The 20,958-nt window shown below is 41.0% G+C and overlaps 1 protein-coding gene across 3 annotated transcripts in view; it reads right to left on the bottom strand.

Annotated features, from left to right (window-relative positions):
- LOC128687709 (glutamate receptor ionotropic, kainate glr-3-like) overlaps nt 1-20,958 on the bottom strand; it is a 123,975-nt gene that overhangs the window by 81,223 nt on the left and 21,794 nt on the right. For all 3 annotated transcript variants that reach the window (XM_053775311.2, XM_070083969.1, XM_070083970.1), the window contains exons 5-6: nt 19,472-19,562; nt 10,501-10,801 (exon numbers count right to left, since the gene is read on the bottom strand). In XM_053775311.2, the coding sequence (XP_053631286.1) occupies nt 10,501-10,801; nt 19,472-19,562 (392 nt within the window). The remainder of the gene's footprint in view (nt 1-10,500; nt 10,802-19,471; nt 19,563-20,958) is intronic.

Genomic DNA, 20,958 nt, shown 5'->3' with positions numbered 1-20,958 from the left:
TTCCGATTCTGGCAAAATTAATTGTTCAGTGATGGGGTCTTCCTCAGGGTTGTTGTTGATGGCTACGGTGTCCCTGGTTGGATGCTTGTCTCTTAGTGCTTGGGCCGTGGTCTCATCTTTGGGGGCTACAGTGTCGTCACTTGTAATTATTCGGATTGCTCCCACTGTGCTACCTTCATTTTTTTTTTGCTAACCTGTGTGCAGATTTTCTCGTTTTCAGTGGGACTTTTCTTGGGTCTGCCTCTGTGATTCCTGCGATAATAGGGCAGAGGGACACAATTATCCGTTCTTGGGTAGTTGCACACTGCCTTGATAACTGACATGGTTAGCAGTTTGCCTCGTCTCTCAGGAACTGCAAGACAGACATTGAAGAGCAGGAGTAGGTTGCGCCATGCTTGGATGGTGCCTGGGGCTTCTAAGTTGGTCGAACCTCCATTCGCCTGCTTAAGAAGGTCTGTGAATTTCCCTGCTGCATATGGGCGAGCCGCTTTAGGGATGTGGGATAGGGTACTGCTAGCAGTGGATTTGAATGCCAACAGAAGGTTATCGCAAGTGAGGAGGTTGCCATTGGAGTTGTCATCTGCCTGTGGAGGCTGTGGGCTGCTCTCTGCTGGGGGCATATGTGATCCCGCACACCCATTGTGTGCACGAATGCGGCCATCCCTGTTGTGTGCTCGAAACTCTCCACACACCCGACATGTGCCTCTTCTTTCATTGTTGGGAGCACTGTTTCCCTGGCTTTGTGGCTGGCTGGCTTCATCATCTGCCATACATCGAACTGTGTGGTAAGCCCAGGCTGAAGGGAAAATGGCACATGGCACATACCGCAAGTAGTTCGTGGTCGTGGTGGGGGAGGAGAGGGGTCTCCAGTCTTTGTGGTGGGCGGTGGAGGAAAGGGAGGAGTGGAAGATGTGGGATGAGGCGGAGTAGGGCACTCACTCCCTTCCAGGACAAGTCACTATACACCACAATGCTCTGTGCACCTGTTACTATACACCACTATGCTCTGTGCACAGCCCCCACTATAAACGACACACCGCTATACACCATACATGCTATGCACATACCATGCACATACTAAGCACTATTCACTATATACACTATACACACGGTGAACAAACATTCCATTGTTGTAACACGAGCACACGGTGTATATATATATATATATATATATATATATATATATATATATATATATATATATATATATATATATATATATATATATATATATATATATATATATATATATATATATATATATATATATATATATATATATATATATATATATATATTATATATATATTCTGAATAATAACCTACATGGAAAGAAACATGGCTTATAAACCAGGCTGCCCAGCTTATGTGGCATTTGCGTCCATAGGATCCCTGTGAGTTTCGCTGTAGTGGGATGGAATCCTGCTGACTGCGATCTTTCTCTGTATGTACCCACTTGTTTCTGCATGATGCATTGATATATTAATCGCTTGTGAGGCCAGAACATACAGGAGATTGAAATTGCTTCAAACCATTCTTGAGGCTCACTGACGTGCCAGGGCTGGGAAAGAAACATGGCTTGTAACCATGATGCCTAGCATTTTGTGACATCTGTGGCTGAGTGGTTTAGATCGTCACTTGGGGAACTATGCCACTGCTTAGACATGGTTTGGAATCCTACTGACTGCGATCTTTCTCTGTATATTTCTGTATATATTGGCTCTGATTTCAAACTTAAAATAACTCGTGTACCTTCCTCAAATTTTCCTTTTACACATTTGTTTCATTTCGATGCGTTTTTACCTGCGTTTCCTCACAAAATCAGACTCTTCGGCACTCATTCTTCTTCAAATTTTGACTTTGACATTTCAAGCATTCCTGATGCGCTTCTTTTTTCCCTCTGATAAGAGCCGAGTATTATTTTTCATATTAACAGAGTTGGTTGACAATGTTTTAGCTAAAAAAAATTAAAGTATATTACCCAAAGCAAATAATCAATCTATTAAAAAGGGAATGTTGCTGTGAAGGCTTACTCAGCCCTGCAACAACTTCAGACAGTATTAACAAGGCTGGCTCCTCCTCAGGAAAATTAATGAATAGAAAAAGAAATAATTCACAAAGATAAACACTTTATTATTTAGTAATGCAAAGATAAAACATTGAAACATGAAGGTGTATCCTACTTGAAAGAAAAATGAAAAATGAAATGAAAAAATGATATTTGAATTCAACTCTAATATGTACAGTTATACTGGGGTGTCTTGTTGAGGTTAACACCGTCTTGTAGAAATTGTAGCCGTTACTGATGATGTGTGGGGGGGGGTCACAGGTGTTGGTGACAACCCAACGACTAGTTCTTCGTTGTGCAAGAATGGTATATAATACCGACAAGATGAAATTAAGACACATGTGCAACATCTGGGTATCTTTATTGTAGACGTTTCGCCATCCAGTAGCTTTATCAATACAAATTCTAGGACATAGCTTGAAGACAGTAGGACTATATACAGAAGATGAGGTAATCAGTCCCTCAACCTAGGAGTAGGTGCAAAGAGCACCATAGTCGTGGAGATTCTGAAGCAGAAGCAAGGAGCCTGGCGCTTATATAGTAACGTCAGGTGTAGTAGACGAGGGCAGAGTCACTGGTAGGCGGGATTCCCCAGTGGAAGTAGGTCCTTCCCAAAGAGATGGGTTAGTTGTAGTAGTAGTTGTCGTAGTCGTGAAGATACCCAGATGTTGCACATGTGTCTTAATTTCATCTTGTCGGTATTATATACCATTCTTGCACAACTTGTCAGACACTGCAACATCATGGAATCTTGATTCTGAGGACATGTACATAACCTTCACGGCTACGACAACTACTACTACAACTAACCCATCTCTTTGGGAAGGACCTACTTCCACTGGGGAATCCCGCCTACCAGTGACTCTGCCCTCGTCTACTACACCTGACGTTACTATATAAGCGCCAGGCTCCTTGCTTCTGCTTCAGAATCTCCACGACTATGGTGCTCTTCGCACCTACTCCTAGGTTGAGGGACTGATTACCTCATCTTCTGTATATAGTCCTACTGTCTTCAAGCTATGTCCTAGAATTTGTATTGATAAAGCCACTGGATGGCGAAACGTCTACAATAAAGATACCCAGATGTTGCACATGTGTCTTAATTTCGACTAGTTCTTCACAGAGTCTATAGCCTTGAATAGTCAGTCCAGATGACAGGAACGCAGGTTCTTTACCACTGCAAAGATGAGGGGTAGTTGCCTGCTTTTGCCTACAATTAATCAGGTAGGTAGATAAAAAAGTGACATCTCAGGACTTTTTTTACAGTCCATCTCCTTCTACACGTTTCTTTGGTTGGCAGATGACCCGAGCTGTCATACCAAGCTAGAAAGAGACAGAGGTTACCCACTTCTTAAGAAATCACTCTCCATGATAAGTACAATACCTAAAAGAAATGGTGATTATCTAAAAGCATAACATGGAACTCAAGACTGAAAGGACTAAGTTTATTATTGGTCAAAAGTGAAGCTTTCAACCAATATATCCACTGGAATAGGAGCAGAGGTTTTTACTTACAGTTGTGCTGGGAGCTGTGAGTCAAGTGATTAATGTTTGGTCCGAGCCCCACACGTCACCTTTCGGAGTGGAGAAAAAGGGAGGGGGGAAGGGGATAGCAGGAGCTAGACTGACCCTACCTTAACAAGCAGCCGGCAATCAAACTATCGTCACCATATACTCGCTCGGTGCTCCTATCTGTTGAACTTTTCCCTCACAGTTGCTAAGAGTTTCTTACTTTTATTTCTTCTATAGTTTTGCTTTTTTCTTCTCTCTTAGTCAATGTTCTGTCCAATAGAATTAAGTATCGCCTAATTTCACTCAATTGTTTTCTCACATGTTTTGAATTTTTTTATAGAAAGATTCTTAAGTATCCTGAACTTAGTAATCCTGTCACCCATCAACCATAGAGACTCCACAACGACTTTCGAATTTTTATTTTTACACTTATTTAGCTAATCTTTCTTCATAATCTCAGTAAATCTTAAGATGTCATTGTCCTCATTGCTCTCGGGCCATGTGGACCTACTGCAGAGACGCTCCTCAGTTACCTGGCTGCAGTGGTGTGAGGTGGTGCTGTTGTGCCTCTGCTGACAATATAGGAGTACTGCTGTTGTCAAAATGGCGGTTAGTCTAAGATGCCGGATTAATACTGTCGGCATAGAACTACTTCGAGGAACGATTATGCCTAGTTCTGCGCAAGTCTTATTACCCAAGATCATCCGGGAGACCTACGGCATACAAGATGGTGACTTATATGGGGTTGCATTAAATGGAGCCCAAAGAATTTTCGTAAAACTGCTAACGGGGACGGTCTATGAATCGTTGGTCACCCAGTTTCAGGACGAGAGTCTTACCATCACACCAGCTGTCTGTTTGAGAATGATTGATGTTTCACGGCATTATACACGGATCAAGTTATGCAACGTTCCCTTTGAGGTGGACGAGACGGATATCAGGAAAGTTTTTGAGAAGTACGGAACGGTTCATTATGCTCAGCATGGTACGTGGGTGGCAGGCGCCTATGCTGGTCTGCCAGAGGGTACTTTCAACTTCAAAATGACTTTGAGACACCCAATACCGTCCTATGTTTATCTACAAGAATTCAGGACGCAGGTCATGGTTATGTATCCAGGACAACGACGTACGTGCCGCCTATGTGGTGAGTATGATCACATAGCGGCGACTTGTGACAAGCGGAGATGTGTGCCTGGACATGTGGTGGACGTCGCAGCCCCTGCTTCAAAGGTGGCATGTGTGGAACAACCATCGGACGGAGGGCGTGGTGTTTTGTGGAGATAGTGGATTAGGCACACAGAATTGGAGGTGGGTTGGAGTCCCTCACCCAGTTGCCTGACCCGGTGTCTCCTCCTGTGGATAAGGAGGAGCAGCAACTACAGGAGCAGGTTATTGAGATTGAGGAGGAATTGGTGGAGGTTTTGAAGATTTTGTCACCGCCTGAGGGGGACATTACATCTGAGCTAAGTGTCATTGGAGAGTCGTCGCTTCCAGTAAGTCGGGGTCGTGATATTTTGGGAAGTGATGGTGTGTTGGAGTCGTCCCTAGAATCACTAAACCATTGTCAGGTGGAGATGGAGGTTCATCGTGAGGCAACATCTGATCAAGATGTGTAACGTGACTGTCACGAGAAAGAGGACGGCTACGTCAGATTCTGATGACGTCCTGACGCCAGCGCAAAGGCCTGGGAAACAGACTGAGGTGGAGTATGAAGGTAGTGGCGTAGGTGGTGGTAGCCATGATAAGAGGCACTGGAAGAAGGGGGGGGGAAAGAGAGCACTCTGAAGGTGTCAAATATGAATTCAGGCTCTGGAGTTGTAAAGAGTGAGGAGAGCAGGCAGGGGTGGAAACTTTAAAAGGCCTTAGGTGTATGACTGTAAATGTTAATGGTTTATGTAGCAGTATGAAGAGAGATTGGTTTCGTACTTTCCTGAATAAATCTAGAGTGGATGTTGTGTTCCTGCAGGAGCATAATTTTAAAGAGGGTAGGGTGTTGGAGATGGCAGGATTTCGAGTAGTTACCCTGCCATCTCCCCGTCTAAAAGGTGGTGTGGGTATTTTAATAAGGGAGATGAGATCGTTTGTTTTGCAGAGAAGCGAGGGGGGGGCGGAGGGAGGGTGTTCTGTGTGGATGGGTGGTGGATGGGTAAGCGTGTGTCTTTTGTGAGTGTGTATGCTCCGGTAGAAAATAACATACAGGTAAAGAATGATTTTGTGTGTGAGGATCTTGTGTTTTTCTTGCGTACACTGCCAGAGGTGGCAATAGTTGGTGGGGAATGGAATAGTGTAATCAGGGTGGCTGACGTGGACCCAAAAGGGGTTGGATATATGTCTGTGGCTCTTAGGGAATTGTTAAGGGATGTCAGGTTACGTGATGCGTTTGGGGGGCAGTGTGGGAGACTGAACATACGTTTGTTAGGAGTGGATATGCTGTGAGGATAGATAGAGTGTACCTTTCTCAGGGAGTGGATGTGAAATCTTTCAGTACTGTTGAGGCTACAATGTCAGATCATAGGATAGTGGTGGTGGAGGTTGGGTGGGGGGGTGCTCGCAGAAATATACAGAAGTTATTGGAAACTAAATATAAGTGTGTTAGGTGAAGAGGAGGGGTTGGAGGGGTTTTCAGTCCTATGGAGGGAGCTTAGTGTGGAAGAACAGGGGGTGGACGACATCGTGACATGGTGAGATTGTGTTGTGAAGGAAATGATTAGAAAGTTTTATGTGAGGGAAGGAAAACGTATTAATAATTTAAAATATGGACTGGCTAACTATTTAGAGGATAGGTTAAGAGGTTGCTATGGGCGTGGGATGGTTGGGAATAATTTTCCTATGAATGAAATAGTTGAAATGAAAGGGAGATTGAGGGTGTTACAAAATGAAAGGTTTCAAGCTGTAAGGGTGAATGCAGGGGTGGAAGAAGTGCTTTGGGGCAACAAGCCATCTGCATGTATTTTGCGGCACAAAAGCAAAGGCAGGGGGTGATGGCTATCCCAAGTTTAGAGGTAACGGAGATGGTCGGGACTTATAGAACAGGGCAGGAGATAAGAACCACAAAGGGGATGTGTGCATATGCGGAGGGTTGGTAAGAGAAGTACTGGACAAGTGGGAGGGTGGGTGCCGGGGCGTTAGACAAGGTGTGTACATATGTGACTTGTAATTTAGGAAATAGCAACAGAAAGGCTTTAGGTGGGATTATTACAGCAGAGGAAATAGAGAATGCAATAAGGGGAATGAGGAAGGGGAAAGCTCGGGGTATTGACGGTCTCCCGGTAGAATTTTATATACAACACTGGATGTTAATATGGGGATTTATAGTTAGGTTACTTAATCGTATGAAGGAGAAGGGTAAGTTGGGGGAGAAGCAGGCTACAGCAGTTGTAGTGTTGGTCCCGATGGGCAAGGGGCAGCCCACCCTATGGGAGTACCGAGCCATATCACTGATGTGTGCAGACTACAAGGTTTTTGCAGAAATTTTAGGTAATAGGTTCAAATGTGTTGTGGAGAGGGTGGTGTCAAAATCTCAGTTTGGGTTGCCGGGAAGGTCGATGATTGAAGGACATGGGATACTCCGAAGTTTTGTGGAAGCTAAAGGTGGGGGTGGAATGGCAGTTTTGCTGGCTCTAGATTGGCAGGGAGCTTATGATAGAGTGGAAAGGAGAGCTTTGCAGGTTATACTTAGGAGACAGGGTTATGGGGAGGAAATAGTGGGGTGGGTAAATACGTTGTATAAGGGGGCGAAAATGAGGATACAGATTAATGGGTGTATGGGAGAGAGAGATTGCAATGGGTAGAGGCCTTAGACAGGGATGCCCCATGTCCCAAATATTGTTTGCGTGTTTTCAGGACCCCTTTTATAGAATGGTTGACCGTAGTTTATGTACTCAAGGTGAGGGAAGTGTGGGGGGTGGGAGGGCCTGGCCGGGATTAATTGGATATGTAGACAACACCACTGTTCTCATTCGTGAAGGAATGTCAATGGGAGTGTTGGACGAGGTTGTGCAATTGTTTGGAAGTGCCACGGGTATACAGGTAAATAGTGCGAAGTCAAGGTGCATGGGGTTGGGTTCTTGGGTGGGGGGTGGGGGTGGGGAGGGGTTGTGGGGGGGAGATGCAATGTTGTTAAAGAATGTGCGGCATCTTTAAAGATTTGTGGTATTATTTATAGGGATGACATGGTTGCGGCGTGGGTGGAAAACTCCGATATATTATTGGAAAGGATCGTGGGCCGTATAGGTGTTTTGAGACCCCAGCACCTCTTATACAGCGAGTGATAGTAGTAAACATGTCACAGCTATGTTCCCAGTTACAGGGACAGCGACTACGGGGATCTTAAGATGGGTGTACAAATTTTTGTGGGGTTTACGTTGTGATTGGTTAAGGAGAGAAGCTGTAATGTTACCTGTACGTCAGGGTGGGTTGGGGTTGATGGATTTGAGACAGAGGGCTAAATGTGTGTTTCTTAAATGGGACGTTTTGCATGTGGGTGTGAACGCGGGGCAGTTGGGAAAGATACATGACAGGCTGGGTATGTGGTATCAAGGAATGGAGTTGAGGGAATGCGAAATCGTTTTGAGAGCCATGATGTTGGCTAAGGAACTGAGAAAGGGTCGCATATGGGTTTTGTGTAGGTTGCTTGTAGGTAGTTGCATTGTCCCAGCTGAGGGCTTGTTCCCTATGTATACGTGGAAGAGTATTTGGTATAGATTTAGTAAGATGAAGTTAAACCCTCGGGGGCATGAGGTGATGTTTCGTTTTCTGCATGGGATCCTTCCGTCTGGAGCGATACTACGGAAGAGACAGGTTGTAGAGGGTGGGTGTGTGGTATCTGTGGAGGGGACGAGACTGCGTTCCATGTAGTTTGTTTTTGTGAAGGGTTAGAGGAGGTCAGGTGTTGGTTAAGTAGGTTGCTACAGAGGGTGGGAGGTCGTGGGGTGTCGGTTCTGTGTGCTTTAAGTCTAGATATGGGTTGGTTAGACGAGGGTGTCATAAGAGCTTTAGATTATATCATGGGGGATTATATATATATATATATATATATATATCGTGGGTGATGAGAGGGAGAGGGGATAGTGAAGAGCGAAGGAGGGTTCTTGCAATAAAGTTCTATCGTACAATGTGTCGTAACAGAGAATTGTATGGGAGGAGGTGGGATCAGGTTTTCTCAGAGGGATACAGAATGCTAACGTTAGGAATTCTCATGAATCTGTGAATGATAATGAATGAGTGAAGGGGTTTTCATAGGCTGAGAAGGATTCAGGGGGTCACAGCAGGCTCGCCTCCTTGGGAAGGGGGGGTGTCGTGAGAGTGTTGTGAATGTGGGTATGGACTTGTTTCCTGGTTTTCATTGATGCATTATTGCATCAACCTTGTGGTTACCGTGCCACGTGTGGATGTAGAGCTTGAGGTCTCGTTATGATCTACATAACATTTAAAATGATCTATATAACATATTTAGAACTTTATGTATGGTTTCGATTCATTTTAAAGTTTATATAATTTAGGTCAGTAATCTGATACCGGTTTGTTTTCATTGCTATGCTCTTGATGTAAGTTTTAGCTGTATGGTATACAGACATATCTAGCCAGTTTATAGACGCATTCCTTTTGTGTCTGAGATTTTTGAATACAGGTTTATTGTAACAGTAATGGGCCTTCGGTTTTGAGATCTAAGCTGTTTTCTTTTTATGTTTATTTGTATTTTGGTATATGTAAAGCTGTATTGTTAGGGATAAGTATGTAGATGTTCTAGTAAGTTTATGATGTTAGGTTTTGGTTTATTGATTAATGCGAAGCATGGGATTAATTGATACATTTTCTTGTATATATTCTTTTCTATTGTATTGAGCCTTTGTCATGTCATGTTATATGTACAATTTATATATATGTAAGGTTTTGAATCATTGAATGTTTATCGATTTTTCAGTTCATGACCCTGTTACTATGTGTATTTGTAGCTATGTTCTTGCCGTATGTTATATAGCAATATCTTGCGAGTATATGGGTGTAATCCTTTTGTGTCAGTTAATTTGTGTCGGGCTTATTTGGTCAGTGTACGAACCTTCAGGATTGAGATCCATACTGTTTCCTTTTTATTTTTTATTTTTATGTTACGCTGAATTGCTTTTAAATAAAATATAAAAAAAAATCTTAAGCTCTAGTATTTTTCCAACTTTCTAAAGGGCAGAAATCATCCATCATCATACTACTCTCCTATGTATTCACAAGCTTAATATATAGAGATATATTGAGTGTTTAACCGGTGCAAGTTCTGTCCTTTCACTGTATCAGGAAACTGGTTCTTTGAGGTTCTTCTGTTCTGTTCTGAGGAGCGTGAGTTATTTGAACTGTGGGCGAACGCCCACTAATAACTCACTAGAAGCTAGTGTCTCACTTACTGCATAAATATTGCTTAGGGAATACGCTTTGAATTCAGGGATCTTTAAGGTGCAGGCAGGTGATACTAATACCATCTGAACACTTGGAGGAATAACTCCTTCACTGTACCAGATACCAGAGGTATCTAGATTTGCTTGGTAGAATCAGGGGATTTCTAGTAGCATATTGTCCACAACCAAGTAAGTCAGTCCTTTGTTTGTGAATGTAGTTGGGAATTTCTTGCAAGATCAGTTTACATATGGAAATGTGTCCTAAAAGCCACTTGTGAGACTGAGACGACTCCTCTCAGAGTGTCTGTGTCAATAGTACTTGCCAGGGTGACCATCTTTCTCTATCCACTTATACTGAGTAATCTCCATTGCAATCTACATCTGGTATTTTTTTTTTTTAAGAAATTTAACTTTATGTCCAATGATATTGCAGTGATATAATATTCCATCACGGTTATTGTATCTATACAATGAACAGAAATAATGATATATATGAAATAAACAATAATTTCAATAAAATATTCCTATTATTACCTTGCTGTAACAGTATTCGAATGAAGTTGAAGAAGAGATGTAAATAGTTGCTGTGGCCAACCCTTTTGTGATGGAAACTTGACGACATGATGAAAACTGCAGCAGCTAGCAGCAACAAGGCCGCCATGATGGCAACCCACACCAGTGAAGACAGGGGAAACAGGAAGCCCCATGGATCTACCTTAGGAAGTCCTCGAACTCCTAGAATCCTCCAGAAATCCACCAGTATTGGAACAGTAAAATCCACCACTTTGCTTCGACTTCTTTCAACTGAGAAAGGGCCAGCACCGATATCTACTTCCTGAAGAAGATAGGCAAGTTGCTTAATAAAATTGGCAAAATTGGTTCATTTAGTTATTACATGAAGCTAATACTGGTAACCCGACCTCATTATTCATAGTATCAGAACAGTCAAACTTTTTTTTTTTTTTAAATATTAATGACTTTCACAACCTAACAACTACAGAATGAAAATGCTTTCAAAATAAAAAAAAGTTTCATAAAACGAAACAAAAGAAAGTGTTGAGAATTTTTGGCCTTACCTGCTGTGTTTATTATATATATATAATGAACACTTAGCTGATAAATGACAGCAAATCGTCTACACAGCCGCCCCTGCAGACGAGGTCTAGATGCTGTCGAAACCATCACAACAGTGGGCTGTCAAGAGATACAATTTGTAAGTATAAATTACCCCTAGGGGGTGTTATGTCAGCATATTTCATTCGATGATGGCTGACGAAATACTTACTTGTTTGGACTCAAAAGTCCACACCTTACTGCCGATTATAGGTTGATTACAAACTCCTTGTGACTCAAGAATTGCGCAATCCCCCGATCTACAAGAAATTCGTAACATACCTTGCTCTTTGTAACGTGAGCTATGGTGTTCTCAACACCTTCGACAGATATCGGTGACTTGATAGAAGCTGAAGTGTCCTTGGATGTCCACCTCTTCCATTGTCTAGGAAACGCACACTGGTACACTATGTTCTACAAGATTTGTCTTTATTGTTCACAATGTATCACAAGAGAAGCTGATCACACTTCTCTTAAGAGTTTATTGTGTTTTGTGAGACACTTTATTCACACTAACGCACAGATCAGTGTCCTTTGCTGGTTATCCTGGCGTCAGTGTGACTCTCTCCAGAGTCAAAAGTAATCTGCCAGACGCCACAGCGCTCCATGCCGTCACTCCCCCCAGCACAAAAAAAAAACGCTGACCTAGTACCTTGCATCCTTGTCACCTCCTCGATGAAGCAAAGCAGAATGTTTGTTTCTTGCTGTCTTATAGACAACAATGTACACTATCTTTACTATGGTAATAAAGTGGGAGCAGGATTTTCCTTAATTGTCCTCCTAAGTAAGAGATGTACTGTCTCTTATAAAAATACACGTTGCAACACTGTTGCAAGGAGCAGAGGTCACTTGATTACATGGCATAGCATCTGTGATCAATTACTCACTCTAGCAGTAAACAAGACGCTCGCCCCTTCTGAGTGGCCCCTCAGGGCTGAGAGGGGCTGAAGGGGGCTGAAAGGGTTAAAGGGGGCTGATACCCCCTCCTGGAGAAAATTTTTCCACACTGGGGGGCGGCGGAGGTTCGCTGCAGGTGAACTATTCATCACTTAACATTAATTTAATTTTCTCACTCGCCACCACTGCTGCTTGTCTTTTCTGAACAGCTTTAGTCTGTGTGGTTTCTGGAGAATCACTAATTTTGTTTTCAACACTGTGTAATTCTAACGGCACTAGTTTATTTATTGTCCGCTTATTCACTACACCTTTGCTCAAAACATCAACTGTCCTGATGATTCCATTTGCATCAGGATATATGGTCACAATTTTTCCAAGTGGCCATTGGGACCTCGGACCATCATTGTCGATAATCACTATGTCACCAGGTCTTAAGGACTTATGATTTTCAGGAACACCAGCTCAATAGAAGTGTTCTCTCAATGAGGTGAGATAGTCTTCTCGCCAAATTTTCTCCCAACATTCAATCACTTTATTAAGGTGTTTGAATTTACGTCTGAGTTGCTCAGGTTCGAAATAAGTAGGATCCTCTATGATTTCTTTATCATTCATGGGAGGAACAGGTTCGAGCCTTCTGCCATGGAGTAAATGAGATGGACTTAACACTTCTAAATTGTCCAGATCATCGGTAACATAAGTTAGAGGTCTGTTGTTGACTCTATTTTCTATTTCAGTCACAACTGTACGGAATTCTTCTAAGTCTATTCTCTGACGATGAAGAGTCTTCCTTAAACAACGTTTTACAATGCCGATCATTCTTTCATAAAATCCGCCGTGCCATGGAGATTTAGGAGGAATGTATCTCCAACGACATCTGCGTTGATTCAGCATCTGTTGTACTTCTGGTTGATCAAAGATCTTGCTTATATAAGCAGCACCAGCAACAAAGTTCGTTGCATTATCTGAAATCATCAGTCTGGGACACGCCCTTCTGCCTGCAAACCTTCTGAATAATTTGATAAAAGTTTCAGCAGACATGTCAGTGGCTACTTCTAGATGTACTGCTCTAGTTGTAGCACAAGTGAACAAACAGATGTACACCTTGATGGGAACTTTGTCAACTGTTTTGGTTAAAATTATTGGTCCAGTATAATCTACACCTGTCACCTCAAATGGAGTGATATGACAAACTCTTTCAGAGGGATATGGAGGTGGACCTGGATACTGACATACTCGCATATCGTAGTGACGACAAGTAATACAATCCTTTATTTGTTTTTCCACACTTTGTCGACCTTGAGGTATCCAGTAGGATTGTCGTATATGACAAAGTGTGTCAGCTACTCCACCATGTAACACGTTACTGTGGGCGTTTTGCACAATCAGTTTTGTTAGCCAATGATTCTTGGGGATCAATATTGGATGTATGGCTTCTTTAGGTAGTGAAGAATTATGAATTCTTCCTCGACATCTTATAATCTTTTCTGAGTCGAGATAAAGTCCTAAAGAATTAATCATAACAGGTTTCTTTGGGGATTTATCTGGTGTTTCCAGAAATTTATATTCTGTAGAGAAAACAACTTTCTGTATTAGTTTCACCCAGTATTTAATGGGTTCAAGACATTCATAATCAGGTTTTACTCCTTTAATGAATTTAAAGACAAGAGCTGTAACTCTTAAGAGTTTACCCAAAGATGAGTATTTAGATCCATCAATGACTATTTCTGTTGTGGCTGCTGCAGTATTTACACAACTTATTTCTGCTGTGTTCAAGCAGACTGTTTCTTCTGGCATAATGTGAGCCTTTTGCTGAGGCCAGTTATTTTCATCAGAGAGCCAGTTCGGTCCGTGGAGCCATAATTTATTATCCACAAATTTCTTGAGTGGGACACCACGTGACAACATGTCAGCTGGATTCTCTTGGGTAGAGACGTGGAGAAAGAGATAATCTCTCTGCATCTCTTTTATTTCTGCTACTCTGTTCTGTACATAGACCAACTTACTCTTATTATTTCTTAACCACTGGAGAACTGCTTCATTATCACTCCAGATCACGGTTTTCTCAATAGTGAGATGATCAAGTACTTTGTTGAGATAGACAGCTAATTTTGTACATACATAGAGTGCTGTCAGTTCCAATTGTGGTACTGTTCTGACCTTCAAGGGTGCTACCCTGGCCTTTGAAGTAATTAGTGTACTTCCTTCAGCATTACTCATGTAAGCTACAGCGCCATAACCTCTGGTTGACGCATCACAGAACACATGTAATGTGTACTTGTTTCCCTCTTGACCTATTTGTCTGGGAAGTTTAATTTGATGAAGTTGTTTAAACTCCTTGGATATTTCATCCCATGCTTGACTCATTTCTAGAGGCAAGTTCTCATCCCATCCAATTTTGAGTTTCCATGAATCTTGCATAAGCATTTTACCCTTTATGGTAATTGGTGAGACGAGTCCTAGAGGATCAAAACATTGTGATACCTCTGACAGTAAACTACGTTTAGTGAGTGTACTGCATGATTTATTGTTTATCCTTTTGAGACTCAGAGTATCTTCCTGTGTGTTCCAATTAAGTCCCAGCATATTGTTGCAATCAGGAATTTCAGTTTCAGGGAAATCTTCTTTGATAAGTTCCCTTAATTGCTTTGAATTTGTATTCCACATCCTTAGAGGCATATTTGCTTCTTTTATCTCCTTGTTAGCTTCTCTGTATAAGGATTTCAAATCCTCCTCTTTATTCACACTACCTTGAAGATTGTCCACATAGAAACTTTTCTTTAAGACTTCTTTGAAGGGACTTCCAGATTTCTTCAAATGTGTATTTAGAGTAGCTTCTAGTAAGAATGGAGAGGATGTTGCACCAAATAATACTGATTTGAAACGATAAGTTTTCACAGGACTTTGAGGATCATGTGGATTTTCAGGCCACAAGAATCGAGTATAATCTCTATCTATTTCTTGTAGTCCTACTCTTAAGAAAGCTTTGGAAATATCAGCCGTGTAGGCATATGGGTTTGTGCGAAATTTCATAAGCACGTCTCCAAGCTTCTCAGTTAGTGAGGGTCCGGTCATCAGACAGTCATTAAGACTTGCTACATCTTTATTTGCACGTGCGCTGCAATTATATACAACACGTAGTGGAGTGGTTTCAGAATCTTTTCTGACTCCATGGTGCGGGAGATAATGAGCGTTTGTCTTCAACTTATCTTCGACTATTTCCTCAATGAATTTATTGTCCAACTGTTCTTGTATGATATTATCATAGACAGTCAGTAACTGTGGATTCTTCCTGAGCTCATGTATTTGTGCTTTCATCTGTCCGAAAGCCATGCGATAATTGCTAGGTAGATGTGGTGGATTTAATTTCCATGGTAACCTAACCCAATACTGTCCATCTTCATATTTGACAGTGTCCAAATATTGGTTATAAGTCTGAGACTCTTGTGGGCTTGGTTTATTTACATCAATACCTATCGCATCTAAATCCCACAACTTATCAACTGGTTCATTCATTTCTTCCAGTAATGATAATTTTTGCTGTGGTACATGATCAGCGGTTATTCTCGTAACTAGTACATTTTCCACTGAATCAATATCAGCTTCTTTCCCACTTTGAGAGGGAATGGGACCACATATCATGTGGCCTCCTGCTGTTTTCAGCAAGTGAACATCATGTTTACTTACCATATTTTGCACAAAACAGTGATAATAATCACTTCCAATGATTAAATCAATTGGACTAATTGTGTCCGTCTGTATGTCAGGACAGGCTAACTTGACCTTAGCTGCTTTTAGTGCTGCAACTGTTTCTTTTAATCCCTGGATCTGCACAGACTTAGGCAAATCATCTACTACCACAGCTTCTACTGTCTTTTTCCTGTTTCCTAGACCAACAGTGATTTTGGCTAGGTCATATGTCTGTTTACCAGAATTGTGGAAAAAACCAGCTATATCTAACTGTATTTTGGCATAGGGTTGTTTATTCAGTTTCTGCAACACTGATCTTCTTATGAAGGACCTTTGTGAGCCTTGATCAAATAGTGTTAGCACATTGGTTTTGTGTAATTTATTAGATAACTCAACTCGAGCTATCGGGAGAGCAGTTGCTTTAAACTTATCTCTCACATTTAATGCTGTTGCTTATTGACTTCCTGATTCTGTGGAAGTCTGCTGCTGTTCAGCAAAAGTATTTGGGCATAATGCTGAATGATGCATACCCTTGCATTTAAAACACTTCTTCAGTGAGCATTTCCCTCCCTTGTGTTCACCTAAACACTTGATGCATCTTTTCAGCTGATGAACACGTTGTTTACGTTCCTCCATTGATGTGTATTGACTACAATACTGTGCCCAATGTGTTCCATCACAAAGTACACATTTTGGAGTACGTTTATGTGTGACAGTCTGTTTACTGTCTATTGTATTCACAGCTTGATAAATGCCTATATGGGATTTCCCATTATGTGGTTTAGTGGGAGTAGGTATACTCTTTTTATACTGAGTTGAAGGTTTATTATCCACGGGATTTGTGGATTTTTCATCTTGTCTCGTTGCTTGCATGCATGAAACTATTGTTTGTAAACCATTGCTAATTTCCTCACAAGTGAAATAGCGTTTATTGAACATAATATTTAATCGTTCAATAGTTTGTGGTGACAACTTATCTTGTACAATACCACTGATAAACCAATCACATTGTCTTAGGTCATATTTAGCATCTAGAGATCTGAGACTATTGTCTAATGTAATTCTAAATGCCTGTAAGTCTGAAAAACAATGTCTGGGTGGCTTCAAGCTTGATATTAAGACTGCATGTCTAACTCTAGCCTTGTAAACATCAAAGTAATTGTCTGCTAAGACACGTAAGGCTATTTGATAATTACCTTTAACCACCGGAAATGACTTAATCAGTTCATAGGGTTCTCCCTTCACAAGACATTTAAGGTAATTGAACTTGGCAATCTCATCTATGTCAGTTCGTGAATTTACTATGGATTGAAAACCACTAATGAATTCTTCATAATTATGACCTTGGAAAATAGGTAATGACAATGTAGGTAAGCTTGGTAATGGGACACTTGTTGTTGTTACAGGTGTAACAGGTGTTTGACCACTAGTTACAGGTCTCTGTGACAGAGTTTTACGGCAGATAGCCTGTACTCCTGTCCACCTTAATTGTTGATCACTAAAAGTATCCAAAACATTTTTAATTTCATCTTCAGATGGATCTGATTCAAGAAATTTATTTTCATAATGTGTATAGTCTGAATTAATTATTTTCATACGTTGTGTAAATAATCCAAACTTGACCTCAAGATCATCAAAATCTATGTTTGTATCTTGAGTTAATCCTATACAGACTGAAATTAGATTTTCTAATTGTGTAATCTTAGTCTGTAAAGACTGAAACTGAGTTTTCAAACAAGCCATTTTAATGGTATACTGAAAATTCTAGCACCACACTTAGAGTGTTTAAAAAACACTGTACTGCTATAAACAGCTGAGTTTTTGTTATGCTTAAGTCAGCAATAATCGAGTCAGACACTACTGACCCACTAAGCTTAACCTCAGGGTCAATGACCATGAAGGGTACAGCGTACATGTGGCTGGTGTTTATGGCTTGTGTGCTGTGTCAGCCTGACCATGATGATTAATCGTAAATAACGATGTTATACACTTCATTCACTATACACTATAAATGTCACTGTATAACTGTAAATCACACGTGAATATTACTTACACATATATAAATTTCACTGTTAATATATATTTGAAAGCTTACACTTTATATAAGTTCCTTTAATATAACAGGTAGATCTATAAGAAACAAACTTTAACACAATCTTGTCTTTTAATTTCTGTCTATAAACATTATAAACACTGTGTATATATACACTCAGACAAACAACATCATTTGGGTAGTTGTTGTATTAATCAGCATTTTCTCCAGATTGGAGCAGTGGTTGCAGGGTGTGGGTGAGTCACCCAGCTCCCGTTTTCTTTGGGTGTCCGCTGGGTGAGCGCCCGTTTTCTTTTGGGTGAACGCTGGGTGAGCGCCCGTTTTCTTTTGGCTGCCCATTCTCTGTGATTGAGTCTGGAGGGACTCATTTATACTGATTTATATTGTAAAACACTAGTTTTACAGCTTTTTTCGAAGGACCTTGGCTCATAGGTTATTTGTACACTGTAGTACAACATATTTGGACCACAGTGTGGTCTTTATCCGGTTCGAGCACGACCAAAAACTCTGTTGAGAATTTTTGGCCTTACCTGCTGTGTTTATTATATATATATAATGAACACTTAGCTGATAAATGACAGCAAATCGTCTACACAGCCGCCCCTGCAGACGAGGTCTAGATGCTGTCGAAACCATCACAACAGTGGGCTGTCAAGAGATACAATTTGTAAGTATAAATTACCCCTAGGGGGTGTTATGTCAGCATATTTCATTCGATGATGGCTGACGAAATACTTACTTGTTTGGACTCAAAAGTCCACACCTTACTGCCGATTATAGGTTGATTACAAACTCCTTGTGACTCAAGAATTGCGCAATCCCCCGATCTACAAGAAATTCGTAACATACCTTGCTCTTTGTAACGTGAGCTATGGTGTTCTCAACACCTTCGACAGATATCGGTGACTTGATAGAAGCTGAAGTGTCCTTGGATGTCCACCTCTTCCATTGTCTAGGAAACGCACACTGGTACACTATGTTCTACAAGATTTGTCTTTATTGTTCACAATGTATCACAAGAGAAGCTGATCACACTTCTCTTAAGAGTTTATTGTGTTTTGTGAGACACTTTATTCACACTAACGCACAGATCAGTGTCCTTTGCTGGTTATCCTGGCGTCAGTGTGACTCTCTCCAGAGTCAAAAGTAATCTGCCAGACGCCACAGCGCTCCATGCCGTCACTCCCCCCAGCACAAAAAAAAAACGCTGACCTAGTACCTTGCATCCTTGTCACCTCCTCGATGAAGCAAAGCAGAATGTTTGTTTCTTGCTGTCTTATAGACAACAATGTACACTATCTTTACTATGGTAATAAAGTGGGAGCAGGATTTTCCTTAATTGTCCTGCTAAGTAAGAGATGTACTGTCTCTTATAAAAATACACGTTGCAACACCGTTGCAAGGAGCAGAGGTCACTTGATTACATGGCATAGCATCTGTGATCAATTACTCACTCTAGCAGTAAACAAGACGCTCGCCCCTTCTGAGTGGCCCCTCAGGGCTGAGAGGGGCTGAAGGGGGCTGAAAGGGTTGAAGGGGGCTGATACCCCCTCCTGGAGAAAATTTCTCCACAGAAAGCAATTACATACCTCTAGATATTATTGAGGCCACCAAGACCACCCAACCCTAGAGAGCGTGTGCTGTGAAATCATAAACTAAAGCAAACTAAAAGAGAGTCAAAACAAATATCTTTCTTTTTCATCTTGAGATAGTGGTACATGAGAGAGACTTTACTAAATTTCTCGCTACACTCACCTCTCTCATCACCAGTCCTACCATACCGGACCACGAGCCGTTACCAACACTAACGCCCCAGACTCCATCAGGAGGCCGTAAGTAGGTGTACCTGGTGTGGTACGCAGTAACTGTTTAGAGTAACTTATAAGCTATATACCATCTCCCTGACACATACTGCAATACTCATATGATTTACAACTGAATTAACAACATAACTCACTTTTAATTCTTTACAAACTGTAGCATCTGCAATAAAATAATAGTGAATGTAAGTATTAACACCAACTCTGTGGTCTTGAAAGTTACAGGTAAGTTGCAACACCTGCCGAAATTATGCCAAAACTGTTACGTGTACATAATTACAACTGAAGTTATTAGTTAAGCAAAAAACTTTCAGTAGTTGCGTTATTTTTCTGAAAAAAAAAAATAACGGAAAAATCACTAACATTTCGTTGAAAATGTTGTTAAGAAGTTAGAGAATTTAGAAAATATATATGCAAAGCTTAGCTAACAGCATCGTCTATTACATATTTATAAATAATGTCACTTGCCTGTCGCTCAGTAATTCCACTTGTCATCAGTTCTATGGTTCACTTCGTCTCTCATAGACACAGTTGCTGACAAGTCCACTGACAAATATCTGAACACATTCACTTCCTTCACACTGAGTCCCTCCAATCTGATTTTCAATCTTACATTGCTTATTTTTTTTTTGTTACCATCATCACCTTGCAAATGCTGAATTATATGCTTAAATTAAAAAAAAAAATATGTGCAACGCTTTAGGTTGGAACCTAAGAACTCCAGTATGGAATGTGCTGTACTGCTGGGCACAAGTATTTAATAAAGCCCCATATAAATATTAATGTGTATATTTGTACCTACATCTTCCTCATTTTCTCATTCTGTTTCTCCACCCACTCCCTCACCCCCTCTCTCTCTCTCTTTTTCCCTTCCTCTCTACCACTCTATCTTCTTTCTGCCTTCGTCCCTTTTAAATACCCCTTTATGTCTCTTATCCTCCCTTCATGCATATCCCGGTTAGAATAAACAACAGCTTGGAAGTAATTAAAAAACACTGGTGAGAGAGAAAAAATAACCCGTGAAGGTGAGGTTGGGTGGAGGCTGTCATGTCCTTAGCACAAAATAGCTGCTGTCAGTGCCATTTTTAATTTTATTCTTCTACACTTGATACATCAACGTGACTGGTATTCTCCTTGTTATTGTTACTCAAAATAATAAGGAGAATACCATCCACGTTTGTATTGTTTGTTAACATAGGTGTTTCTCGTTTTAATTCTAATATATAAATATTTCCTTGGTGTAATAATGTTGGTAGAATTACCGAAAAATATGTAAAGTAAAAGGACACACGTGCAACTAATGTGACATTTTATTGTGGCAACGTTTCGCTCTCCAGGAGCTTTATCAAGCCATTACAAACAGTACATGGGCACAGAGGGTATATATAGGCTCAGAGTGAGGTGCAATACTAGTGGTAGTAG

The sequence above is a fragment of the Cherax quadricarinatus genome, chromosome 11 (genome assembly GCF_038502225.1).
Source record: "Cherax quadricarinatus isolate ZL_2023a chromosome 11, ASM3850222v1, whole genome shotgun sequence".
Lineage (NCBI taxonomy): Eukaryota > Metazoa > Arthropoda > Malacostraca > Decapoda > Parastacidae > Cherax > Cherax quadricarinatus.
This window is presented reverse-complemented; position numbering and strand designations above follow the sequence as displayed.